The sequence below is a fragment of the Polyodon spathula genome, chromosome 20 (assembly GCF_017654505.1).
Source record: "Polyodon spathula isolate WHYD16114869_AA chromosome 20, ASM1765450v1, whole genome shotgun sequence".
Taxonomy (NCBI): Eukaryota; Metazoa; Chordata; class Actinopteri; order Acipenseriformes; family Polyodontidae; genus Polyodon; species Polyodon spathula.
Genome location: NC_054553.1, coordinates 6,802,747 through 6,828,693, shown reverse-complemented (window position 1 = coordinate 6,828,693; position 25,947 = coordinate 6,802,747). Strand labels below are relative to the sequence as shown.

At 38.7% G+C, this 25,947-nt stretch overlaps 1 protein-coding gene across 3 annotated transcripts; it reads left to right on the top strand.

Annotated features, from left to right (window-relative positions):
- The first annotated feature begins 1,603 nt into the window (after window positions 1-1,603).
- Window positions 1,604-21,374, top strand: LOC121295817 (lysophosphatidic acid receptor 4-like). Of its 3 annotated transcripts, none has more exons than XM_041220895.1 (2): window positions 1,604-1,871; window positions 14,910-21,374. In XM_041220895.1, the coding sequence occupies exon 2, from the start codon at window positions 15,125-15,127 to the stop codon at window positions 16,187-16,189; it is 1,065 nt and encodes a 354-aa protein (XP_041076829.1). In that variant the 5' UTR covers window positions 1,604-1,871; window positions 14,910-15,124; the 3' UTR covers window positions 16,190-21,374. The 3 variants fall into 3 exon arrangements, with proteins under 3 accessions (XP_041076829.1, XP_041076828.1, XP_041076830.1); XM_041220894.1 differs by having other exon boundaries at window positions 1,604-1,875; XM_041220896.1 differs by lacking the exon at window positions 1,604-1,871 and adding an exon at window positions 10,638-10,904.
- The last annotated feature ends 4,573 nt before the right edge of the window (window positions 21,375-25,947 follow it).

The following is a 25,947-nucleotide window of genomic DNA, read 5'->3' as shown; positions in this document are numbered from 1 at the left end:
ACAACCACCACTCATGTGATACTTCTCTCCATATTCAAGTAATGACCAAGCCCAACACAGCTTAGCTTCAGAGATCAGACCACATCAGGAACCGAGATTAAATATCTGGGGCACTTAAAGCAGGCTGTTAACTCATAACCCTTTGGCTCAGGAATTAGGTCATTGCAGGGTTGACTTACCAGTCCCTGCTGGTAAAGAGTTATGTCAGCACATACAGAAGTATGCTGGACTTGAAACATTTCATACCTACACAGTGGGGTGTGCCAAACAAAGACCAGCACAGACAACTCTATATCCCCAACTTCCTCAATAATGGATTTGAATGAAAACCTATTTTGACATCAGCAACAGTTTAAGACCTCTGCTCCTACCTCATCATGCCTGAGTAAAGTTACAAAAATATGTACATTTCTAAAAATTGAAACACACACTTTTCTGCTGTGAAATTAATTTTACATCCCACAATGCCAGTTGCAATTACAGGTGCTGTATTTAAGCAGAGTTCCCATTTAGGTGGGCCCATGTTTGTCAGATCTATAATAATGCGTAATGCATGTGTGTTGTATTCAGCGTGGATTTTTGAAAAACTGTATTTAAAAGAAATATACACATTAAACTTCATGAGGCAATGAAGAAAATATGGAATGCATTTTGCAGATGCTAAATACAAACAACTGGCAGTGTTCACCATTGCATTATAGCATTTCTACCCATTGCGTGAATCTAGATATGTGGTGTCTGACCTTGAGCTTTCTGTGACAGACACCACCCTAATACCTGGACTCTCATCTTCATTCATTTACTTGTTTGTTTACAGAGAGGTATAAAGAAGGAAAACCTTTTGAGTAGCTTTGTCTCCATGCTGCCTGGAGTGGGGAGCTCTTCAGTAGACTATGTGCAGTATTCTCACCCTTTCATTCAGCCCTTTTTTAATTGGCTGAAACAGAAGTCAAGGATGTTGTAACAATGACTGTGTTTCTATGCTGATTCCTTACCTTGAGATTCTTGTTCCATTCCTTTTTGTTCACCCAAAGTCTGTTTGGAGGCGATGCAAGTAAACTTTGATGTCAATTACGAATAAAGCCAATCCTAAGGACTTGTTGAGTCCCAATGATAGTTTCATGAAACGGTTTCCATTAGCTTTCTGTCGTATAGCGACTTTTTAAAAGTAAACATTAGAAATAGCATACACAACAATTTAACTCAATAAATTGAGCTTGATATTTATTAAACTGTTCCAGACTGAAGCTGGCTTCTTTACCAACAGTCTAGATAGAAAGGTTTAACGCTGACAAACCTTTACTTAATTCATCAATACAGTTTTGGGAATATTATCTGTATTACTGATACATTAAATACACCTACTCATGATATGCTACCATCATTATATTGTCTGGACAGCTGTGCAGTGCTAACATATTGAGGTTTCCTTGGAAAAAAGTGAACTACTGAGAACAGGGAAAGTTAATAATTAAAGACATCTTTAAACACAGGATAAAAGACTGCATGAAAGCGTACATAGATGGGATACTTTGGAGGTCGGAGCAGTGGGGTGGTGAGGGGAATTTGAAGCATCCAATCCCAGTTCAGTTCCGCAGCCAGTCCTGCTGGCAGATTGGCCAAGGGTTGAGTTACAGAGGGATGATGACCTGACTGTCCTGCCACAGGATCCCTGCACAGCGTCTGTTCATGAAGACAGCCAGTTCTCTTCCCTCACTCCTAGATCGTTCCCCCAGCTCCTTTGAAACTACGGGATCCACAAAGCCGGCATTAATTGAAAACTGGGAGTGAATTAGAAAGGGCTGGGAAGCACAATTTTGGATCTACTCAGCTGTTGAGGCACATGGAGCAAGGCAGGAGATTCATCCCAGGTAGGTAAGTTTTGTGTTTAGTTTTCTTTGCCTGAGCTTTAAACACAGTTGGTAATGTTTTAGCTGTTGCTTTACTGTTTTCTGGAAAGACAGCCGGCAAGCACAACTGTGGACTTGCCTAACTGCCAAGATGATGCAGGAACAGAAAGACAGCTCTGGAAGACTATTTTACCCTGGAGACCAGGGTTAGAGGCAGTCCTATAGGAAAACAGTTAGATTAGGTCTCCTGTGGCAATACCATTTTGTCCTTTCTTAAAATAACTCTTTGAACAGCTGCAATTTTAAAACATATAGTTCAGTCCAATTATATCCCCAGGAGACTCCGTGAATCTTCAACTGTAATAAGCATTACAAGTTTACTGAACTTTTTATTGCTATTTGGGGGATTTTTCTGCATGTGCACAAATGAGACCTCTTGTTTCCAATGACATCCACACACTGTGTATTTCCATTTGCCAGTGCAATTTATTTGTAGTTTTCTAAGTACTAGATTCTCATTAAACCACAGTCCTTTTTAAAAAGTTCTCCGGAGCATTTCTGGCACACCTCTGCTTGATCGCCCATACAGAGACATTGGGATTGAGCCCAGGTTCTCCGCTGGCAGTGCCCACCAGTGCCAGCTGCAGGGAGGGTGAACAGGCAGGGTCAGTGGGCTCCTATTATAAATGAATACGTGTGACAGGTAGTGTTCTATGATGCGCTAGTGGATACTGATACTGCTCAACCCAGAGCATGATGTGTTAAACAAATACTGGTCTAGAGGGACCAGGGGAAACACAAGGAAATCAATTTGGACCCAGTCTCCATCTGGTATGTGCAGATAAACATAGGCCTTGCACTTCTCTTCATAGCACAGAATGCGCATAATGAAGACAAGCTTATGTTGTACTTATGAACTGTTTAAAATATATTATTTGTAAACAATTTAAACTTATTCTACAAGAATTTGTATTGTTATGCCTCATGTCTTTCTTTTACATATCCTCACTGGCTGACAGAAAACAAATGACAAGTGTAACAAACTAAACAGTTTCTGCTGCCAGAGTTATATTCCGGACAGCTGTAGATTGCTAACATGTGGCGGCTTCCTTGGAAAAAGTGTGAACCAATGAGAAAGGTTTTCGGTAACACTTTAGTTTAGGGATCTGTTACAAGTGATTATAAACACTCTAAACATATTAGGTATGCTATTAACAATTGTAGAATGATTAGAAATAATACAACTATTATTATTATTATTGTATTGATTTTTTTGCTACTGTTTATAATCACTTATAACGGATCCAGTCTGTCTGCCTGTCTTTGCAGGTTTGTCTTTTTGTCTTCATGTCTGTTTCACAAATTGGATGGGGCTTTTGCAGTAGTTATTGCTATTGTTGTAACCACTTATAACAGATCCCTAAACTAAAGTGTGCATGGCTCCTGAGACTTGTGGAAAGTAGTACTATACCCACCCAGTACTGTACTATACCCTAAAGCCAAGAAAAACATACATTGTTAAACTAAACAGATATCTGGATATACAGCGCCATCAACAGTGCAGTGGAATTTCTACAAGAACAATACATTGCTTTCCAAAACTCAAGCCCCTTTGAGAATTTGAATGCATGATCAAATTGTACAGTGATCCTCTGCTCACTGCTGTGTTTGTCCCATCTTAGAGCACTTTCCTTTTGAAAACTTACTGTGCAAAACCTTAACAGTCCCTAGTCACATTTTCCTTAAACACAATCAGATACATTAGATTAGTGTACATACAAGTATTGTGCAATAAATGTACTCAAGCATTGGTCACAGATAGTCTTTGTAGGTTGTGTGCCTTTTCAAGGAACTGACTTTTTTGAGGGAGCATGGGGTCAGGTCAATGAGGTCCTTCTGTGGTTTCCTTTGACTTTAAAGGACATAGATCTAACAAATACATTTCAGTAAATCCTACCTAATATGAACTATTGCTAATTGTTGGATTGAGCACATCTGCATCTGTGTTTATAAAGCTTTTAACCTCATCTCACCAACAGGGGTCAGACCCTGTAATGGCAGTGCATAATAAACATCTATTTCAATTTATAGCAGTTATTAAAGTTGGTCAGTGCTATAGGAAATCTTATAGGGTTACAGGGAAGGAGAACCAGTGTGTAGGAATTGTCTGGGAGTCCTCACTCATTGGCTCTCCTCAGTAACCAATCGCTGCTTTCCTATGACTTTTATCGGACATGCAAGACGGAACTATTTCCAATAACTTTTTGCAATAAAAAATGCCATCACATACAAGTCAGAATCTTACACAAAAATGTGAGGCCTAATCATATTTGGTAAAATTAACTGAAATATTAAAAAAAAATAAAAACTTTTTACAATTATACAAAATGCCTTCTGTCCCAAGACATTTTTGAACTTATAATTCAGTTCAGGTGTGGTCTGTGTTAGTCATGGGATGTCTGTGGAGATTTTATGGTTGTCTTTGGTGTGAAGCTACAGAGTGCTAACATTAGCACAGCATGCTTTTAACCAGCAGAGAAAATAAGGGGAAAAAATTACCCTAAAAAGTCACCTTGTAAAAGTTGAGTGATCCCACAAGACACCAACTGAAACACCATGCACATGTTCAGATTAGTATTACACCTGGAAAGATTAACTTGAAAGTACAGTGTAGTCGGATTTTGGAAAAGGAGCATGACCAGACCTAAATGAAACATGGCCTATGGTCTGTAAATGCAGGAAGGGCTACAGTCTCAAAGGCTGCCGATGCTGTGAGAATAGTCACGCGAGCGTGCAGTTCTGTATGTTTATTCCCATGCTGTGGGGGGAGGGGGACCCAGATTGTAATCTGGAACTTGTTTACTGCTCACTGCCCCCACCTCTCTCATTCCCATGGTTGCTGGTCAATGCAGTACCAGGTCGTCCTCACAACATGGCAGTTGGCCTTTGACCATGATTCAAGGTTTGACATTAGACAGGGTGATCAGTTTGATATATTTCCCTAAATGGATGCTCTGAGAAAGATTTGCAGGACTTTGGAGACACATTGTTCAGTGTCAAGTTACAGTTGTCCCTCAAGGGTCCAGCTTCACACTTAAATAATGCCATACCACACAGCAAAAGAGGGAATATCCCATACAACAGCATTGTATACCAACTGTCTTGATCTGCTATATTTACAAGCGTAAATGAAGTGTGTAGTTCAATCTGAAATCAGAAAGAACACATTTGAGGTACAAATTCCAGCAAGGATGACTAAAAACATGAGACGTATTCTCAAATACATGTAATAAATGTGGAGTATTCAACCCAGAAATATTTAAATACTGGTTTATTAATAATAATAATAATAATAATAATAATAATAATAATAATAATAATAATAATAATAGCCTGGTGCACACACAGATCAATTTTTCAAGAGAGGCATCGCAGCACAATTCCTTTGAAATGAACCAAAATATGCACATTCCTACTCGACTGAACTAACCAGAGCTGACACCTCCCAGTGTGTCACAAAAAGTACCTTGTTTTTGAGATTACAAAGTGTTAGATTAAGAAAGTCAAGCAAAAAAAAAAAAGGGGGAATTGTGCATATGGGGAAATCTTAAGGTTTCTGTTTTTTAGAAGGCAATACCTTTGTTCTGAAGCATTCCCCAAATTTGAACCCAGGGGTATCAGCCAGGCAACTCCCTCCTCCAATCAATGTATAATGAGATGGGGAGGCAGGCTGCAGCTGGGAGATGTCTGCTCTGTTTACAGTACGTGTCAGACCGCACCAATAAATCCTTCGCCCAAAAATGTTGAGTGAAACATATCAGTGACAGGAAGTCTCCGAAGCTGTCTTTCCAGTAGCTCCTCATTCTTATCCTTCTGGTTGTCAGCACAGGCCTTGGCGATCAGCAGTACTATATTGATAGAGCCAGTGCAGAACAGCTCTGCTACACCATGTTCATAAACAATCAAGCTGTGCTACAGTGTTACACTGTACACCAAATCGATTTGTATCAGTTTTGGCTTATATTATTTTATAAATATTTTATTATTCATTTATTCTTCCATTCATAAGTACAAAATATTCAGTGGTGGCATATGCAGCAACATACCTTCATGCCTCCTATAAATGTTCTGGATTGTAGACCTTATTATGTGTACTAATTCTAAAGACCCTCTGTCTGTGCTGGCACTGGTGTATTTTGCGCGTATTTTGATGTGTAGGACTCTACTTGCTGCTTGTGGTTATTGAGGTGCCAAATAATTAGCAAAAGCACATTCAAATCCTGTTGTAAATATAATACAGTATTAAACTCCTGTGGTTAATGCATACAGACCAGGGTCGACATGGTCAATCTCTCTATCCAAACCAGGGTTCAAACAAAGCGGGACACCACTGGTGGACATTGTTCACATAGCTATAGCACTAAATAATTGATTTAGATAATTGATTGGATATCTCCATGGTTTCAATCAGGACACCAGATCTCAATCTCTAAAGTTGACAGAAACCAAGTGCTGGAACCATACAGCTTGCTATATTCACAGAGACCCAGAGTCCAAATAATTACTGGAACACTGGGGTGTACAGGTTAATAGAATTATTTTTTTCAATACTGACTGGGGTATATCTTAAACAATGGCATGTCTAAATACTGCTACTCTTTTACTCCACTGAGAGACTTTTAGTCAAAACATTTGTCATTGAACTTATAAAGCTTATTTTTGTACTACTTGTGTGTTTACTGTCAGCAGATGTCTCCCTGCCACAATCACGGTGGTAATATTCAAAGTGCTTAGCAAGGACAATTGAGAGGAACTACATAGCATACTAAAGTAAAACAAGAACTACAAGGCGATTAAAAAGCTTTTGAAGTAGTTTTTTTTATTTATTTTTTTTTTTTTTTACGACAATATGACTAAGAGACTGGACTGCTCTTGTCAATAAGAGCTGAGACCATGCAATTCTTTCTCCATGTCCTGAGAACTGGAAATCGTAACCTTTCTGACTCCGACACTCACTAGCTCCATCCTGGCGTGCTCAGGGGGCAGTGGTGTGGGTGGGGGGCGCCTCCACAATAATTGACTTCAAATAGCTTCCGAATGGATTTAATAGTTCAAATAACAAATGGATAGCAAATGCATTACAGCACAACGTCCTTGTTTACATGCATATAGCTGTATTGTAGATAGAGACCCGACTGCATGCTAGGCGAGTACTGTGGTTAGTATTGGGTTCTCTATTTGGTGTGGTTTAGTTTTGTAATACTTCCTTTCATCTCCTTTTGTATTGAACAAACTGTCTTGTCCTTATTTAGGCATGTATTTGACAGACTGGGTGATTATTAAGGTGTTTAGCAATTTAGAATATTTGGATCATCAAAGTAAAATGGGTATACTATTTTTATTTTTGATCTAACCCACTAAAAAGTTAGATATGACACATTTGTTATACAGTGAATGAAGTTTTAGTTGCTATAAATACAAGCAAAGTTGTTTAACTTGTACCAAGTTTCGCAACATAACAGCTCAAAGTTTGTTTTTTTCAAAGTACAATTCTCTAATTCAACTGAGAACTCAGGAAAGCTGCATCATACTTTTTACTGGTTTATGCCAGAAGTTAATCGGCACCAATATTGGCAGAGAAATGCACACAATAAAACACTTTTTAGTTGTCCCTTAAGACACTGAACTGGCACCTCAGGTACATAGTTATTGGATAAATAGATAAAATGGATAAGAACTTCTAATACTGATTTAACCCACTTTACTATGAAACTACTCAGGACGTTTTTAATACATTTACAAAGAAAATAACAGTTTAGAACCTTGGAAATTCAATGCCCAACGTTTTGACTCGACATTTAGAAGTGTTTGTTTTAATTTTTCCTTGAAACTGACTTTGGTCTGGCAGAACATCCACAAAAGCTATTACTAATAAAAAAAATAAAATAAAAAAAAGATTGAATATCTAGATTGTATAACCAGGAAATATAGTAAAAATAAAGCAAAAATATTACAGTATTATATAGATATTGTCTATAAAGACCTAGTGTAAAGCACCGCTGCCATTATGAATCGTGCTCGTGATATTCCTGTGATGTGGTTGTTTTGCGACCCCCCCCCCCCCCCCCCCCCCCACCCCCCCCCCCCCCCCCCCCCCCCCCCCCCCCCCCCCCCCCCCCCCCTGAAACATTTTCTCCGCGAGAGTCCTGACCTCTACTTTTAGAACTGCAGATTTATTTTATAGCAAAAATAGGCTGGCTGAAATTCTGAGGCATAGAATGCCAGGAAATGACTAAAACCCACATTTCTCTGGTTGTTTTTATAAAGATACAAGGCCCCTAATGTTTCTGACACCCACTGGTGTTCCTGTCTGTTCTGCGCTCTTTGTCCTTTACCCTCAGTGATGCTCTCACTCACCATATAGTTACTGAGCTGAAGGAATTCACAGCCTGAGCCGAAGGGAGAAACTCCAGTTATGGGAATTTCTAGCTGAATTCAATTAAGCACTACATTATAATTTATGATGTCTAAGAGGAGTTTTTGTGGTCGACCAGGAAAAAATTCTGAGCTCTGGAAGACCGTGACAAGATTTTTTTTTTTAAGTTATTTTTATCAAGGGTGAATCGTCCTAACTAAAATAAAGCAAAGTGGTGCTGTGCTGCTGCGTTTGACCCCTCAGAACTTGCTAAAGAACACAAAGCCTCTGTTTAGCAGAATATTTAGCAGAATATCCTGCAGTATTACGTGAAATGACATGTCTTTTTAATGCAAATCATTTAAAGCTGTTTAACAGGATGGGTACCTAGATACAGCATTGTTTACCCTAAGTTCTAAACTTACTCCTGCAATCAATAAAATGACTTGATTTTAGCAGTAACACTCAATTCATAATGCTTCCCTGCATAGCTGTACTAATAGAAAACTACTGGAACAGTAATTGGTGAATGTTGGTACAGGATTTCACTCCACCAAAGATTCCCTAATAATCCCAAAGCCCAACTGCATAGATACGTTTAGATAAAGGGTCTGAATTGGCCAAGCACAGTCCACTGATCTGCCTTAACAGAAGAGTAGATGGGTAGAGTGGAAGATGTGAAATGTGCTCAAGCATTTAACTAAAACTGAATTAAGTTTCAAGGAATTAAAAGGATTGGACAAAAGGAAATTGGATTACCATCTTATCTTGCCACCTTGTTCTGCTGTCTAGACTCCAGGCCTGAGCTCACTACTCAGCACTGGGATAGATTAAGGTTATTATGTCTTACAAAATAAGATTTTTGAGTTCTGCAAATCCACCTGCAGAAGCAGTTGTTTTTTAATATAGTTGTTTAAGGCAAAGTGGCGGATTTAAAAGACTGAGTAATAGAAAAAGTGTGCGCCGGTGAGGTGCTTTCCAATTTGAGAAAGGGTCAAGTGAAGTGATCTTTTTCAATAACACATTAGCTGTGGAACAGTTTATTTTCAGTGCATTCAAGGTGTTCAGAAACCAGGACATCCTGTGGGCTAGCACTATTATAATGCTACAGTACATTCAGCAGCAGTGTGCCTGCAGTCCACGGATAACTTCCTTTTCATGAGGAAAGCCAACAGGTTTTCGAAATGAAGTTCATCACAAGTCACACCGGGATTACTGTCTTTTTCGATGACTCTGAGAGACATAGTTTATTATTGACCTTTTTGATGTACAGCTAATTGCACAATGTTACTAGCAGCAAGAACAGCAGACCAGAATTTAACTCTATCCATTATTAAAGCTTTGTATTACACAGCAGGAAGCTTCTGAATTGCACTATAGTGGAAAGCAGCCTTGTATTGAATAGAACGTTTTGGGACAGACAGCTTTAGAGTTAAAGGGAGGAGTTGACCTCTAAGACAACTTTCGAGGAGAACGTTTTAGAATTAGTGTGGATAGTATGCTTATGTCAGAGCCTTGAATGAAAGAGTGGATGGTCCAGTTAGAGGAAGGAGTTTTGCACCATTGGTTTGAATTATCCTTTTTTTTCTGACTTTAGAAACGATTACTGATGACAGATTGTTTGTTTTTTTTTTTGTTTTTTTTTTGTGTTTTTCCAACCTGTAATAATGCACATATAAATTGAAAAAAACCAACCACTAATTGTTTCCAAAACAAAAGATAAAGCAAGTGACATGAAGCGATATGACTGATAAATCACAGAGCTGCTTTTCAGTTTTAGTTGCCAGATCAAACAAACTTCTATTAGTAAGGGCCAGGACAAAGTAAAGGAAACTTGTTTTCAAAGTGGCAGACCAGCCGAGGTTACATAAATACAACCACCATCACACAAAACTGTATTCTGTACGATTCTGCTAAGATGAACAAAGGGAAAAGAATGAAAAATACTTGTAGTGACATCGACAGGAAAGGCCTCACTTCATTAAATAGTGTGTGATCATGATGCCAAGAACAGGTAACAAAGAGTTTGAGACTAAATTGGGTTAGATTGAAATACGAGCAAACAAACTACAATGAAGTCTGGATCACACTTCATTTAAAAACAATGAGAGAACTGTACGCCAAAGAAACAGTCCTACACAGCATTGTGTGTAAACTCTAAGCACATAACGACCCAGGTGCGGTTCAGTGAATCTTGTTTATTTATTGGTTTGTCTATCTACCTAGTAATCGCTCCAGCTAAAATCCCCCTCCCTCGCCAGCCCAGCTACTTACGGGATCATCTTTGCATGTGAAAGGAATGCTAGACCTATTCTAGTCTCATTTCCTGCCCTGGCTACTTTGACACACACACACACACATAGCTCCTAAATGTTGAGCACACTCGTTACAAAGCGCAACAGTTGAGAACATTAGGAATGTAATTTATAGATTTACATTTCGCACCGTTTGGATTTACTGTAACGTATGGATTTGCCTAAATTGTGCACAGTCCTGCCTCAAAAGTAAGAAAGGTTTATGTGAAGTTTAACTGAAGAAAGAGATGGAAAACTACCACTTGTATGAGAGTATGACAGCATCTGCAGACAGCTAACGGTGCCTCCGAACCCATAACCCGTTAAAACAATACTATAGACGGGGTAAGTTAATAATCGTTTCGCTGTTCCAAACCATGAGACTGGAGAAAAATTTATAATCTGCTGTTTTATTTTTTGTGACGCTTTTCTCTGAGGTGGGAGATTCAGTACCACTTTTTGTAAAGTCTTAAAATTATTATTATTATTATTATTATTATTATTATTATTATTATTATTATTATTATTATATTTTTGTTCGAACATATTATTTGTTTTATTATATTTGAATTTCTCAGTATTTTGGTTGAAGTTAATAGCTAATAGCTTTGTTAATAGTTTAGTGATGTGTTAAATATGCACATTTTCCACTATTTTACATTAATACTGACATTAAAGCTACAGAAGTGAATTCACTGTTTGGTGATATTGTGGGAATTACCAGCATTGACAACAGTAATAGTACCGGTGTAGTGTTAGAAGTTGGTACATCGTCACGATGTCGTACGCTTGGCCCGTGTAACGTTAGAAAGTGGTACGCTGTGAGATTTTGGTACAGATGCAATCAATTTCTGTACCAAATTTTTGCAAATCATTAATTACCCACAATGTTTTTGCAAACTTAAACAGGAAACAGGCAATCAATTTCTCTTACAAACAAAAAACAAAACAGACAAAAAACAAAAACAAAAAATTCAGGACGAACAAGACAAAATGAGAAGGCCACCGCAAAGTTGCAGAAGTAAAACAATGTACAAGACCCAGTGTATTGCATATGATAAATATTCACATACTATTTTCATAATGGTGGAAAAATATAATAAATTCAGTAAAAAAAAAAAAAAAAAGATAAGACCGAAAACACCAGATTTGATGGGCGCTTTCTAAGCAGAAATTGTTTACAAGTTGTTTAGGTGTACATCCCCATACCTGAAAAAAACTAGACACCTCAAGGAACTGTCAAGGTATCAGCCACATGTTCTCATGTTATTGTCAATTTTTAGTGTCTATGGTCTTATTGTTTCTGAATTATCTGTCGTTCATTTTGAAAATATATATTTTTGACCAATTAGAAATACTGTAATGATATTAATAAAAAAAAATAAAAAATTACTGCCATTATGCATATTTATATAAACGTTTTTTTTTTACATGGTTTTTAAGATGTTGCATTCTAAAGAGAAAATATCCAGTCATAGAAAAAAAATATCCAACAGAATGCAAAGGCGTTTATCATGTGATTTAGATATTTTATAATACATTTACAATAAGACTGAAAACAGTCACACAATTCGATTTGCATGTTAATCAATGCCCTATGCCTCGCATTAAAAGTAGACAGTGAGGTGTTGCAGCACATGTTTAGAATATGACATTCTGAAAATGGAAGCCTAAGGCTTGCTGTAATTAAATATGGCTCATGTTTGTTTTAAAAATAAGTATGTATTGTCCTGATAAATGGGATGTGGTGGCTCTTCCTGTGTATGAAATAGGAAGAGCTGCACAGGAGCAATCCTGACCCAGAGGGAGGGAGAGGAAGGGATGGGGGGGGGGGTCTTGTAGAAGAGCGGAGCAGGGGAATGACATTTCTAGGATCTCAGGGATAATCAATGTTTCTGTCGCTCTCTTGCTGTGCTTCACAGTGTAGGTGCCTAGCGGCAGAGTCTCAATGGGATTAACCAGTGAGGGTGTCCATCAACACCCCTAACAGCTGTAGGACTGACAAACTAACTCAATTCCATATGCTTATATTGCCTGAGACACCTCCAGCTTTCCTAGCTAAACCAGATTCTAATAGTATATAGACAGGTGGATGTAACTGTGTTCTCTCCAGCAGGAGTTACAATAGAAAAAAATGAGTCGTCTTTCGTATTAGTGCCAGCCCTGTTCTAAATTGTTTCATTGAACCAATTAAACTTCCACCCAGATCCTGGAGTCATTCAATATGTAATTTTATTTGATAAAACTGGAGTGGAATTGCCTTCCAGGATCGTAATTGGACAACCCTGGCCTAGGGGATAGCTACTGTAGTATCAACACTAGTTCCCTTTGATTTGCTCATATCAATATGCTTGAATTTCTTTTTTTTAAATGGGGACGTTTGTGTCAGTATTATAACAACATTCCTTTCTTTCCTTCCCCCAATCACAGATACACAATAGCACATTTTTTACATACCTCAAACTAACAATGTTTTTGTGGTACAGCTGTTTTGGTTAGAAGCAAGCATCATGAGAAGGACACTTTTTTTTTTTTTTTGTTTGTTTTTAGTGGGAGTAATGAATGCATTACTTCAAGTTATCTGATTTGGGTCAGTGACCACCACAACTTAAAATGATACTTTTTCCAAACATCATTTATCTGGAGTTCCAGGCAAGCTAGTCCAGTCTCTGTACAAACAGTTCTCCTTGTAACCGAATGGCTGTGATTCCTTAGAAAATGGGATCTGAACAGTTCATTAAACGTTTGATGTGTGCAATCCTTACTGTTGACCTAAATCTAGGCTGACCATGGGCATGCATGTAAATACACATGCAAACCATGTGAGTACAAACATCATGCAGCCAAACGCCCACACACAAACACAGACATGCTCAATAGTTTAGTTTTTTTTTAAAGCAAGCAAGCTACACAACCACAAAGCCAGAATAAATAATAGCATATTGAACAATCAAGGAAGGTATATATTATATAAAGGGATGACTGCTTAACTTTGTCTTATTACTAACACATCTGTATTACAAGATTTAGTATAATATTAGAACAACAGTAACGGTTACTACACACTGTAAACCCCCCTGTGCTTTAGAACAGCTCACGCCCTTGCAAAGCAGCACAACCGTATTCTGGTTTCGAATGGAGGTGCGACCTGGATGAGACAAAAAAATTAAAATGTGGGGAAAACCTATAGAAATTCTAAACGGGGACAGGAGTGTATACACACTATTGCAAGGACCCAGCATCCAGCCCAATTAACCAGAATGGCAGCTGCTAAATATCTGTCAGTTATCTCGGACAGTTCTACAGATAGTTCCGTTACTGAGGTTGCATGTAAGTAATTTGTCAACAGTGTTGTCCACACAGACTTTATTCGGGTTCGGAATGTGGGGAAGGCAGATGCAGAAACCCATTCAACTTTAATGTATCTGGTTTTTTTTGGGGGGGGGGTTTTTTTTATACAATAAAAAAAATCTAAATTTCTAAGTGTTCATTTTTTAGGAAAATAAAATGTAAGCCTAATATTTTTGGGACCCCAACAGCTGCTGTGGATTTCCAGGAACGTCACATACGGAGTAGTACGTTTCAAAGGGTACTAGTCCTTAGGACTAGTACTACAATTTTGCAAGTTGCTAACCCTGCTATGGTATAGCTTTGCATTTAAATTGGAGTTCACACCAATCTAACTTAAGTGGATGATGTACTTGATATTAAACTACAGTAAAAAGCAGCATATTGCATAAGTGCCCCATTTAAAGTTGTTAATGAGGTTGAAAAGACTCCACGGGCAATAACTGGAGGTCTATAGCAGAAGGTACAGTTAAGATAAAACAAAATAGATTTTGTGTTAAACTTGTAAATTATCTTTTTCTGTTTTGACAGCTTGTCAGTTTTAGTAAATTAATGAACATATTTATATTTTTGTTTTACCATTTTTAAAGTTTTGTCATTGGTGAATATTTTTTGGGTTGCTATTGGATCAATTGGGTTAACTTATCCATTGAATTTAATGGTGTATGAAGTCTAAATAATGGAGTGTGTAACATAAAGCTACAAAAGAATTAATACAAATTTAAAGATTCATATGAACTTTTTAAAGAAGCATGAGGCAACAAGACAATTGAAACAGCTTTGAAACCCTTAAAACTTGCATCAGGAAATGGTCTAGCTCTGGTGGATATGATAAATGGTTTCCGTGCTGCATCCAGCACCACAGTGTCAGACATTTCTAGATAATAAGAAATGTAGGCGGCTCCGGCATCCTTTGATCTCACAGAGGCAATGACATGTGAATGTGGCTGGGGTTGATGCACCTCTAATAACATGCTTTGTGTTTTGTTTTTTTTCTTGCAGGATAGAGACAACCGGCAGACCACAGCAGCGGGAGAGGCAGATGAAAGTTGTTCTTCAAAGATATCTAAGAGTAGGAATGTCTGTTTACCAGTAGTCCTTGTATATTCTCACTTTTATAAGATGATGGTCATCATGCGCCGATTCTTGAAGCGCCTTTTTGGATACAGCTACTGAAGGTTGGTTTCAAGGAGTCAGACTCTAACGAGAGACCAGGGATGGCAATCGCAGACAACAGCAGCAGTGGCAGTTGCTTGATTGATGACTCCTTTAAGTACAACCTGTACGCGGCTGTCTACAGCGTGGTCTTTGCTCTCGGGCTGATCACCAACTGTGCCTCCCTTTTTGTCTTCTGCTTCCGCATGAAGCTCCGCAATGAGACCACCGTTTTTATGACCAACCTGGCTGTCTCAGACTTGCTTTTCGTCTTCACCCTGCCTTTCAAGATCTTCTACAACCTGAACCGCCACTGGCCCTTTGGAGATGAGCTTTGCAAGGTGTCAGGAACAGCCTTTCTCACCAATATCTATGGCAGCATGCTCTTCCTTACCTGCATCAGTGTGGACCGCTTCCTGGCCATTGTCTACCCTTTCCGTTCTCGTTCCATAAGAACCAGACGCAATGCCGGGATTGTGTGTGCTGGGGTCTGGTTGCTTGTCCTGGGAGGTGGGATCTCTGTTTCTTTCTTCTCCACCACCAATGTGTCCAACACTAGCACCACCTGCTTTGAGGGCTTCTCCAAGTCAACCTGGCGGACATACCTGTCCAAGATCACCATCTTCATTGAGCTGGTTGGCTTTCTCATCCCTCTGCTCCTCAACCTGGCTTGTTCTTCAATGGTACTCCGGACGCTACGCAAACCTGCCACCCTCTGCCAGATTGGAACCAACAAGGAGCGTGTACTCCGGATGATTGTGGTGCACGTGGCTATCTTCGTGGTCTGCTTCGTTCCCTACAACTCAATCCTCTTCCTTTACGCCATGGTGCGCTCCCAGGCAGTGGCCAGCTGTAGACTGGAGAGGTTCGTCCGGACCTTTTACCCCATCACACTCTGCATCGCCACCCTCAACTGCTGCTTCGACCCTTTTGTCTATTACTTCACCTCTGAGTCCTTCCAGAAGTCCTTCAGCCACGGGATGGTACAGATCAAGATGGACAACACGTTCAGGAGCGAGGTTCCCCTCTCCAGCAAGGACAGTCTGCCGTCTATTCAGGAGGAAGGGGTGGTAGTTGACAGGACAGCCGTCAATGGCAGAAAACTAATATTAGAGTCACATTTCTGATCCCAATTGTTAAGGAGGGGTGGTTAGAGCAGGGGACCCAGTCCACAGGAAAGATTTATTAAAAACAAGGCAGGATGGACTTTTTGAGAAGCAAATAGGCCTGGCCAAAACAATGAGTGCATTAAAAGGAACTTTCTTTGGGGAAGGGAGAAGGGGATGAGCAAAGCCCTTTAACTGACTTTTTTTGTACAGATCCATGTGTGACATGTGCAAGTGTTGAATCACAAATGCAGTTTCAGTTGTATTGAAGACCACAGCAGAGTGGAAACTGCCAAGTAATGTGTATGTGTTGAAGAATTGTGTGTTCAACAGAAAGCAACAGCAATGCTGAAATAACCTAACCCTAGGATTACATTTTGATTATGGCACTGCTATACATATAGCGTCTTTTTATAAATTACTGTGTGCATGTGTTAACTGCATACAATGACATAAACAAATTATTTTTCATCGCTGCTGTTATTTGTTTTGCTATTTGGTTCATTTTAAGCTGTTCTGATGATGGTATTGCCATTATTAAAATGTAATCCTTGACAATCTTTTTCCTAAATAGCTTTATAAGTCTTCAAAGGTCTCCTGCCTTCCAGCTTAGAGCTGTGTTTGATGGCTACCAGCAGGGTACTAAGGTAATCCCACTCATGCAGCAGATGTTATCCTGCTAGTGTCTGAGCACATGTGTGTTACTATTAGAGGTGGTTTAGAAAGACCTTTTGTTTCTATATCTCTGTGCAAAGATTGGGGGATTTGACTAATGTTTAATGCTTTAGTAAAATTTTAACTTCACTGGAACTAGCATGTGATTCTTATATATTTGTACAGGTGATTATTACACAAGAAATACACTTAAGGTGTCTTACTCAACAATTAAATATCTAATTGCATATAGAAGTTTAATATGGTCAATTAACAGTGTGAGTGCTTTCCCTGTGTGTACAGTATAACAGCACTATGCTTTTAACATGGCATACCATACAGTAATAAGAAATATTTAAAATGCAAGTACTTTTTTTAACACCCTGGGAAATACAGACAAGCATGACGTTATTGTTCTCTGTGGCTTAATATGTGACTAAGGCTGTTTCCATGGCAACTGCTATGGAGGGAGGGAACACACAAACAAAAGCAGTGAAAGTTGATTGGGGACAACCCCCCCTCCACACCAAGATCAGTGTCTTGCATAGAATCTAGTTTCTCACTTGCTTACCACTGAAAGAAACTATTTGCACAAGCAACAGACCTAACAGCAAATGTGGGTTATATACAGTCTATGTATCTGCATGTGTAAAGTGCAACAAAGTATATATGTTGATGATGTGTCCCCAAGTTAAAACAGAAAAGTATATAAACTGCTTTTGTATCTCATGGCCAAAGTTTTAGACAAACCTTTCTCTAAACAATCACTTAAGATTCAGGATGTATTGAAGACATTAAGGCTGCATATACTGTAGAGCTCTAAATTTTGTGAATGGAATTCATAAACGTGCAGAAGATTAAATATTAAAAGATGAGTGTTTTCCCATTGTGGATATCCATATGCCCAGAATAAAAGAGCACTTTTCTGTCATTCTTTGTGACAGTAAAGATCTGTGTTTCTGACTATCAACAAACAGTACATTCATAACAAGCACTATTTGGAAACCTAGCTGTGTCTTGTCATGCCCAATAACTCCTCGGTTTCCTTAACAACGCTGGTTTCTTTTTATTAAACAGTTGCAATTTTATTCATATTATAAAACTGCAGCTTTCTGAATGTCATATTTCTGTGATAAAGAAGTTATAAAGGACAGACGCTGCTCGTTAGCCCTATACAGCAGTAGATAACACTGTGAGTGTGTTAAGTAAATGAGCGGCTCGGAGAGAGAATGTTTACGCTCACTCGGATCACTGATGCACTCTGAGCTGCTCAGGGGAAGCAGAACTGAGCATGCCTTTCAGTGCATTCTCTCACTGAGGTGCTCTGAGCAGCTCACTTACTTAACGCATCCAGTGTAGTTTTTACAACTCATTATCTTGCTACGCTATACATATTGCTGCAATTTGCCATATACTTTAGCCTTGATTTTCAAGCAAGTCTGTCCAAACAAAACTCATCCTAGAAGCTTCTATCAAGTGGTTTCGATTCAGGGAAAAATGCTAGTGAACTTCCTGGGAGGTTTTATAAGAAACGCTTGTCCCTTGGATCAGATGTCCCACCGATGATCTGTCTATTTTGTTTTGACATTAAATACTCCTGATATGCATCAGGCTTAAGAACGCCAGAGCTAAATTTCCAATCCATGCAAACTGGGAACAGGAAATCCCTAACAATTAGACTCTGTATCTCAGTTGAGCTATCCTAGCATATGCTCAAATCATTTGTGCTTTATCGTTATACGGAAAAAGCCTTTTCCCAAACTCGGGTTGTCGGTTTGTGAAAATCTTTCCCTGCATGAAAGCTACGGATTAAGGTGGAAGTAAAGTGGACTTTAATGGAGAGGTGCTGAGAAATGTGCTCAGAAGAATGTTTATTCCAGTTATTCCAAACCAATCTTCCCTATCTCTACCTGCTGAGTAATTGTCCACTTGCTTTATAGAATATTATTTATTGCATTAACGAGTTATGGGTGATAAACTTGATAATCGATGTTAGTTCATTTTAATCGTGCAACTAATTAACGTGTGTTTACTTTCACGGCTGGAAGCATGCTTCAGTGCTTTAGATTGTTTGCAGACCCCACTGCAGCCAAGAACTCTTAATGTTTTCAAGTAGGTGAATCAGCCATTGTCTTGCACTGAAAGAAGAGTTTTATCTTGCTAATTGGGTCATGCTGGTGGCACTGGTTTAATTCTTAAAGATAAGTTGGTATGAGGGATTTGGCAAGCATTATTCATTGGGCAGTGGATTTTAATTACCAAGTTCCTCTGCCAAGCTGCCAGAAGGACTATGAAGGTTCTGCTGGAGTTAAGCACCTCCTAGCTTCTGTGTAAAAAAATCCTGAGAGGCCAAGTTTCAACTTCACTGGGATCCTCTTCAATTTTCTTTAAGGCTTATTCCCTGTATTTTTAAAAAGACACGTTCACTGCCCATTTCTGACCACTTTAGTTTTCATTTTTACTACAGCACTATGTTGTTCTGCACCTGAAATATTTGAACCCCTCCATGATTTCCAGTTACAACTGTACTTAACACATGCTGTGCCATCCTTCTTTACTGATATTGCTGGAAGATGTAAGCTTGTTGGCCACCACACTACTAGCATTGCATAGAGCAGCAATAACTCTGGTCTGTTCATTTAGCAGCACAGTTTGGGATTTAGGAGGTTCATAAGAACCTTTCCATAAAAATAGAAGTCAAACTGTTCCATCAAAACATTCCTAACTAACTCAAGTTATGCGTGAATATCAGATAATTGTAGTATGTATTTATTTTACAATTCACAAGTTTAATTTGGAGTCTTAAGTCAAAAATGTACAAACTGGAAAGAAAACCTTCGAAAGTAAGCCTGTTGCCCTTTTCTGCTTGATCTTTGTGTGGCTCAGACTGAAGTTGGTGAGACTGGCATGTTGTGTGGGATTTTCATTGGCTTATTGATTTGTTTGTTTATTTTTCAAATTGTGGAGCTGCAGCCTGGCTGAGTTGCTGGCTCTGTCTCGGTGTCCAGACCTCTGGCTCCTGCCAACTACAGCAAACCTCTACAAACACTCCTGTGTGTGACTGGATAGTGTCCAGGGTGCAGACACACAGCCCAACTGTACTGTGGGTATAATGACAGCTTCAGTCTGTTAGTGCAGAAAGGGCATGTTCTCAGCACTCTCTGTGTCTGTGCCTACGGACCTACTGGCCAGATGGGAAGGGAAAGCCTTTTGTTTACATATCAGTATCTTTTCAAATATTATTACAACACGTTTTGGTGATAGATACTGATCCTATAAAATAGCACAGTTTGAAAATAAACAAATGTTTTCTTTAGTTATGTAGAAGTCATGAATAAAATGAAATTGAAGCCAAAGCTTCTGATATAGTCTGTAATTAAGTTGTTGTTCTGGCTACAATGTAAAAAAATATATATTAAAGAAAAGAATTAAAGCAGCACATGAGTCTTTTTTTTTAATTAATTAAAAGGAGATTCAGATTCACTCAAAGCCCCTTGCTACCGTATGACAGCTTTCTGAATGGGCATACAGTACAAATAGAATAGTTTTTAAACAAAATTGGGGGGAAAAAAATCTAAACACTATGGCATTAGTAGAAACCTTTAAATTATAGTTTGATTTGCGTTCCCCTTTTATATGAAAGTGCTAGTGGAATGGCATTATAGGGCCTTTTAACTGATAAGGTTCCACCTTCCCTGCACTGAAGTGTGCCTCCGAACAGCCTCAATTATCTCAAATCAATCACAGAGGCAACTGAAACTGAGTAACGAAGCTCAGAAACACAGCACTGCCAGTTCGATGTGACAGCAGATAACAGTGCTCTCAGCTGCAGTCCTCTCCTACCCCCCTGAACCCCAGTGAATGGGTTCCATTTATTCTGTAATTCAATAGCCATTTTTTTTATAGAGATCAGATGGTGACTGATAGACACATCTGGCACTTGCGTTTCTGGGTCAGGCTGATATAGTTGAGGGGCTCTGTGGAAGTGAAATAAATACACAGCTGACAAAGACCGGAGAGACTTGGAATATCTCTAATACAGCGTGGCACCATGCAAGTGTAGGGGAGGGGGATGTATTAGAAAGAATTGCAGGAAAAGCCAGGGTAATCTTCACAGCTGTTCCAGTTAGACAGTAGGTAGTTGTTACTGACCTGCTGAAGACTGTAAAGTCAGGATGTATATTTTGCCATTTGCATTCTACAGGATGTCCGTGTTTTTTTCTTTTTTTTAAAATTTGATTTAAGTGCCTGTTGTACACATTTTCTTTCTGTCAATTAACCCCAACATCGATTTGTATAATAGAAATGATTGATTCCTCCCCTGAAAAAGGCTGTGGGATCAATGATGGCTCCTGGAGTATCTACAGACAAGCTGAACACGCCTACAGCACTTCTTTGCATAAAATGATCACTCTTGCCTCATTCTCCTGGATTATCTTCTGCTTTAATATTTATGTAACCTAATCTTTTCCATTGTTCATGTATACGTCTGTGTTGAGAAGTTTGCCCAGAGTTCAGGAGCTGCTGGTCAGTTCTAATTTCCTGCCATAGATATATGAAACCTAGGCTAGATCAGCCAAAGTGTCTTTATAGAAGTTAATCCCAGCACCATCTAGTGGTCTGTCATTTTGCAGGTTTCCTGGCAATACACTGGTGTGTGCTAGATGGTGCTGGACCCACTATTAAAAGACAACTATCCTAGCATACTTTACACATATAACAGGTGACTAGAACTGAAGAGACGCCCCCTGGAACTCCTTAGAAAAGCACCTTCCCACGGACTTATCAAAAACCATGGAGCTGCATTGGATCCTCAGTGTGTATTGGTTCCATTGTGATGCAATATGGAACTGTTACAACTCTAGATCTGTTCTACCAATGGCTTATTCCATTGTTGCTGCCTTTGTACTGCAATGTCCCTCAATGCAAAAATATTGCACTGCCACTGGTGGGCCAGAACTGCACAGTCATGGAAGAGCATTGGGAAGGAAATGCATAAAAGAGATTCAGATGTAAATAATTCATTTTTATTTCTCTTTTAATGTACAGATACAATCTGCTATATGAAAAGAATCTACAGTTGATCTGTTTCTTCTCTTCAAATGAGTAAAACGGAAGGCTTTAAAACTTCCCTTAGTTATTATAAACAGGAAGTTTACCTCATCAACCTTTCTTTTTACAAAGTTCCTTCACAATATACACTATGTTAGCGAACCTTGGGAAAGCCTGTTTATGGGATAAACATTATCTTCCAGAAAACCAATGCTGTACCAAACAGACTTCCCTCACACTGACTGATTGAATTGAAAAGTTCTATTGTTCTAGTTTGCATGTCTTAATATTCCTTTAGGGAATGTGGCTGGAAACTCTGGTTGGGGAGGTCATAAAATATCCAGCTTTGCTTTTATCTTTTTCCTACATAAGCATCATAGTGCCAACTGTGTGATAAAGTTGTGGGGTTAAATGAGCAAGATCTTTGTGGCCAAACAGCTGACTTCACATGCCTAAGCCATTGACACATGCATCCACCTACAGGCAGTTTTATAGATGTGACTTGTAAACAGCATGAACTGTATAGATAGACAGGGTGCAATGATGACATGGAAGCTATGGAACTCCCACTGCGATTCATTAGGCCTGTTTTCAAAGAGTTTGTATCTTTTTAGTTTATGTACTTATTCCCACCCCTCAGTCTAGTATTATGGTCTACACTGCCTCTACAGTCTTAGTGCAGGACCAGTGCAATGCAATAGGAGACATGTAGTTTGCAGTAACACATGCTGCTGTGCAAAAATAAATGGAAAAAAAAAAACAAAAAAACAATGGAAAAGCTGTGACAATGGCTTAGCAAGACAGTAAATATTTACCAGTATACAATCTGAATAGAAGTGATTGTAGCTTACAGAACATTTCCATAAATCTTACCTGTTGTGCACTTTCAGGTGAGATGTTATAAGAACAAAATTAATATGAATGAATATGTATTTTTGGTACTGTACCAGTTTAAAGCTATCTCTGTTTGCAAGCCTTGCTTTCATATAGTGTTCCACTTCCTTTGTCATTTCACCCCTTCCTGTCTTTAACCAGCCAGCTGATGACATGCTGTCAGCCAGTAACATGCATTGAATGGAAGGACAGTGACGATGAAGTGCAAGTTTAATAGATTTCCTGAGACTAGGGCGTGGGAGCTGAGAACTTTCTTCAATCCAAGATCAGATGTCATGTTTTGAAATGAACATGTAATGTTTGTTATTTAATGATTTCAGAATGCACATTTGACAGTAATAGGTAATGGAAAATAAGTTTGCTTGCTACAGTTACTTAAATAAACATCAAAGATTCCAGCGGTATGTTCTTCAAAGATTCAAAATGTTGAGTCTTTCTTTACTTCACTCAAACCTGGGACTCTGCCAGAACACACCAGCCGAGATTCTAATAATCCTCATCTAGACTAATTACATTCCAACTTGGTTATTTAATACAGTATTATAGTTCAATTAGAAAAGCTGCCGCAACTGGTACTCAGACAACAGCTGGAGAACGTCCTGCTGATCCCCCTCCTGGATCGGATTTCTTTGAAAGAGGTCCAATGGGATACTGCCAGAACGATTAACACTGCACTCTCAAATGCATTTGTTATACCTTATCTTGTGTTTCATATTCCTGATCTTGGTTACCACTAACGTTTTGTGTCATAGCATCACATTCATTCACTTTGACAGGTTAGACCCGTGGATTCAGCAAAATGTTAACTCTGCCAAGGAGGGCAGAAGTTTCTATCCTTTGTTCCCTGTTATTCCCTGTCAAGTCAACAGCTATTGTTTCAAAATCAAAACAAGCCACAGAGTAAATGTTTCCTTTTTAATAAAGGTGTTTTTAGAATTTGCTGGAAGTCAGCAATGAAAATTAGGCACATGTAGCCACCAACAGGCTGATCATTTAAACAAACCAAGTACAGCAGTCAGAGCTGGTCCTGAACAGTACTGGATAGGACTCAAGTGCCCACTAGTGGTCATAAATAGAAATACAGCTGTAAAGTTATTGCCCTGCAAAAAGGAAATTTAAATAGACACACTCTAAAAAAAAACAATTTACTTAATTGGCCTACATAAATACATACATATTGTACCTCTCTACTGTGATGCATTCATATACAAATAGTGAAAATAGTAATTGGAAGAAAACAGAAGATACTGTCGATGTGTTGGACGAGGGGCAGAATAAATGTCTCCAGTGTAAACTATGGTAAAGCATGTGCATGTAGCAAACAGCGTAAAAGCATAGTGACCAATAAAGAAAAATAAATGAATAAATAATAATTAAAACAACACAGTAAATCTTGCAATGCATAGTATCAGCCACCCTATATATATATATATACCCTATATATATATAGAATACTATATACTATATATATATATATATATATATATATTATATAATTACTTACGATTACTTCAAGTCATCTGATTTGGGTCAGTGACCACCACAACTTCAAATGATACCTTTCCCCCCCCAAGTATCATTTAGCTGGAGTAACAGGCAAGCTAGTCCAGTCTCTGTACAAACAGTTTTCCTTGCAACCGAATGGCTGTGATTCCTTATAAAATGGGATCTGGACAGTTTGATGTGTGCAGGCATTCATTTCTCAATCCTTACTGTTGACCTAAATCTAGGCTTACCATGGGCATGCATATAAATACACATGCAAACCACATGAGTACAAATATCATGCAGCCAAGCGCACACACAAACACAGACATGCTCAATACAGTTTAGTTTTTTTTAAAGAAAGCAAGCTACACAACCACAAAGCCAGAATAAATAATAGCATATTGAACAATCAAGGAAGGTATATATATATATATATATATATATATATATATATATATATATATATATATATATATATTCGCAGCGACTCCTGACTCCTAATCTTTAAAAGTCTCTTTGAGCTTCACTGAAAAATCCTTGTTAATTGATGTTTGGATAAGTTATTTAGCAGAAAAAATATGAAACACTGCACCTTTCAACTTGATTGGCCTTGCATTTTACAGTATAGGTGGAGCCAGCAAGGTTGAAAACAGACAGCAGTTAACATTCTTGCACAGCCAAGCTGTCTCTACTGTCTACCTCGAAATTCTTGTCTTTTGTGATAAACTTGTCTCTCTCATACATTTCTATACATCTCTCATGTTTAACCTGTGAAACAAACAAATAAACTATTTATCTATTTCCCTCCTTATGTGTTTAATTACAGTAAGGTTAACACCCAGTGACAGGAAAAGGCTTTGATAAGAGCGCCTCTGAGCCCTCACATGCCATGGTAGCTGGCTCAACCACATGCAGCTGCCTGCTGAGGGCACCACAGGCGTTACATTGAGATGACATTGCACTGAAGGCAGGAAGCCTTAGACTAACCCACAGTAACCGTTTTTGGGGACTTTCCTAAAGACTTAAAGCTGCAGTGCCGTGTTATCATGATAGCATAACAGAAAATAAAACAGGAATCACCTTTTTTAAATCATGAGGCACTACACATTTACTGCAAATTCACACAGTGTTTGCTAAATGGAAAAGCAAACTGTTGCGATAAACAATTCAGTATATTCAAGGGCACAGCTTTGGTATTTCTTGTTTATGTAACATTACCGTCTTGCTTTATTTAAATGACTGTACTGTTTAGCTGCAGAGCAAGGCTGCCATTGGCTGTACATCATTGCCAAGCAGGTGTGTAGCAATGGTAAGATGCATTACAATGTGAGTGTCATAGCGTGAAAAGACTGCACAGGATTTGGCCAATACAGGGTTAATTAATTCATAACCTGTGTCTGTCAGATCCCCAGTAAGAATGTGTGGAATGCCATGACTGGGTCTCCCTTGTTAATTAATGAAGTGGTAGAACAGTGGTAGTTATACATTAGTTACAGTCTTATATTTTCACATACAATTACATCACTAAACAATAGACACTGGTAATCTGTTGCAGGACCACAGCTGTGCCAGTTTGCTACAGTACGAGGACCACTGTAAATACATGTTCCCTTTGTTACATGGTATTATGGGTTCTTAGTGGTGGTATACTTGTATTAAAATGGTATACTTGTGTTTTTTACAGTACTTTT

What these genes read in the sequence shown, in the direction of transcription:
- LOC121295817 (XM_041220895.1), top strand. Translation starts at nt 15,125, where the DNA reads ATGGCAATCGCAGACAACAGCAGCAGTGGCAGTTGCTTGATTGATGAC.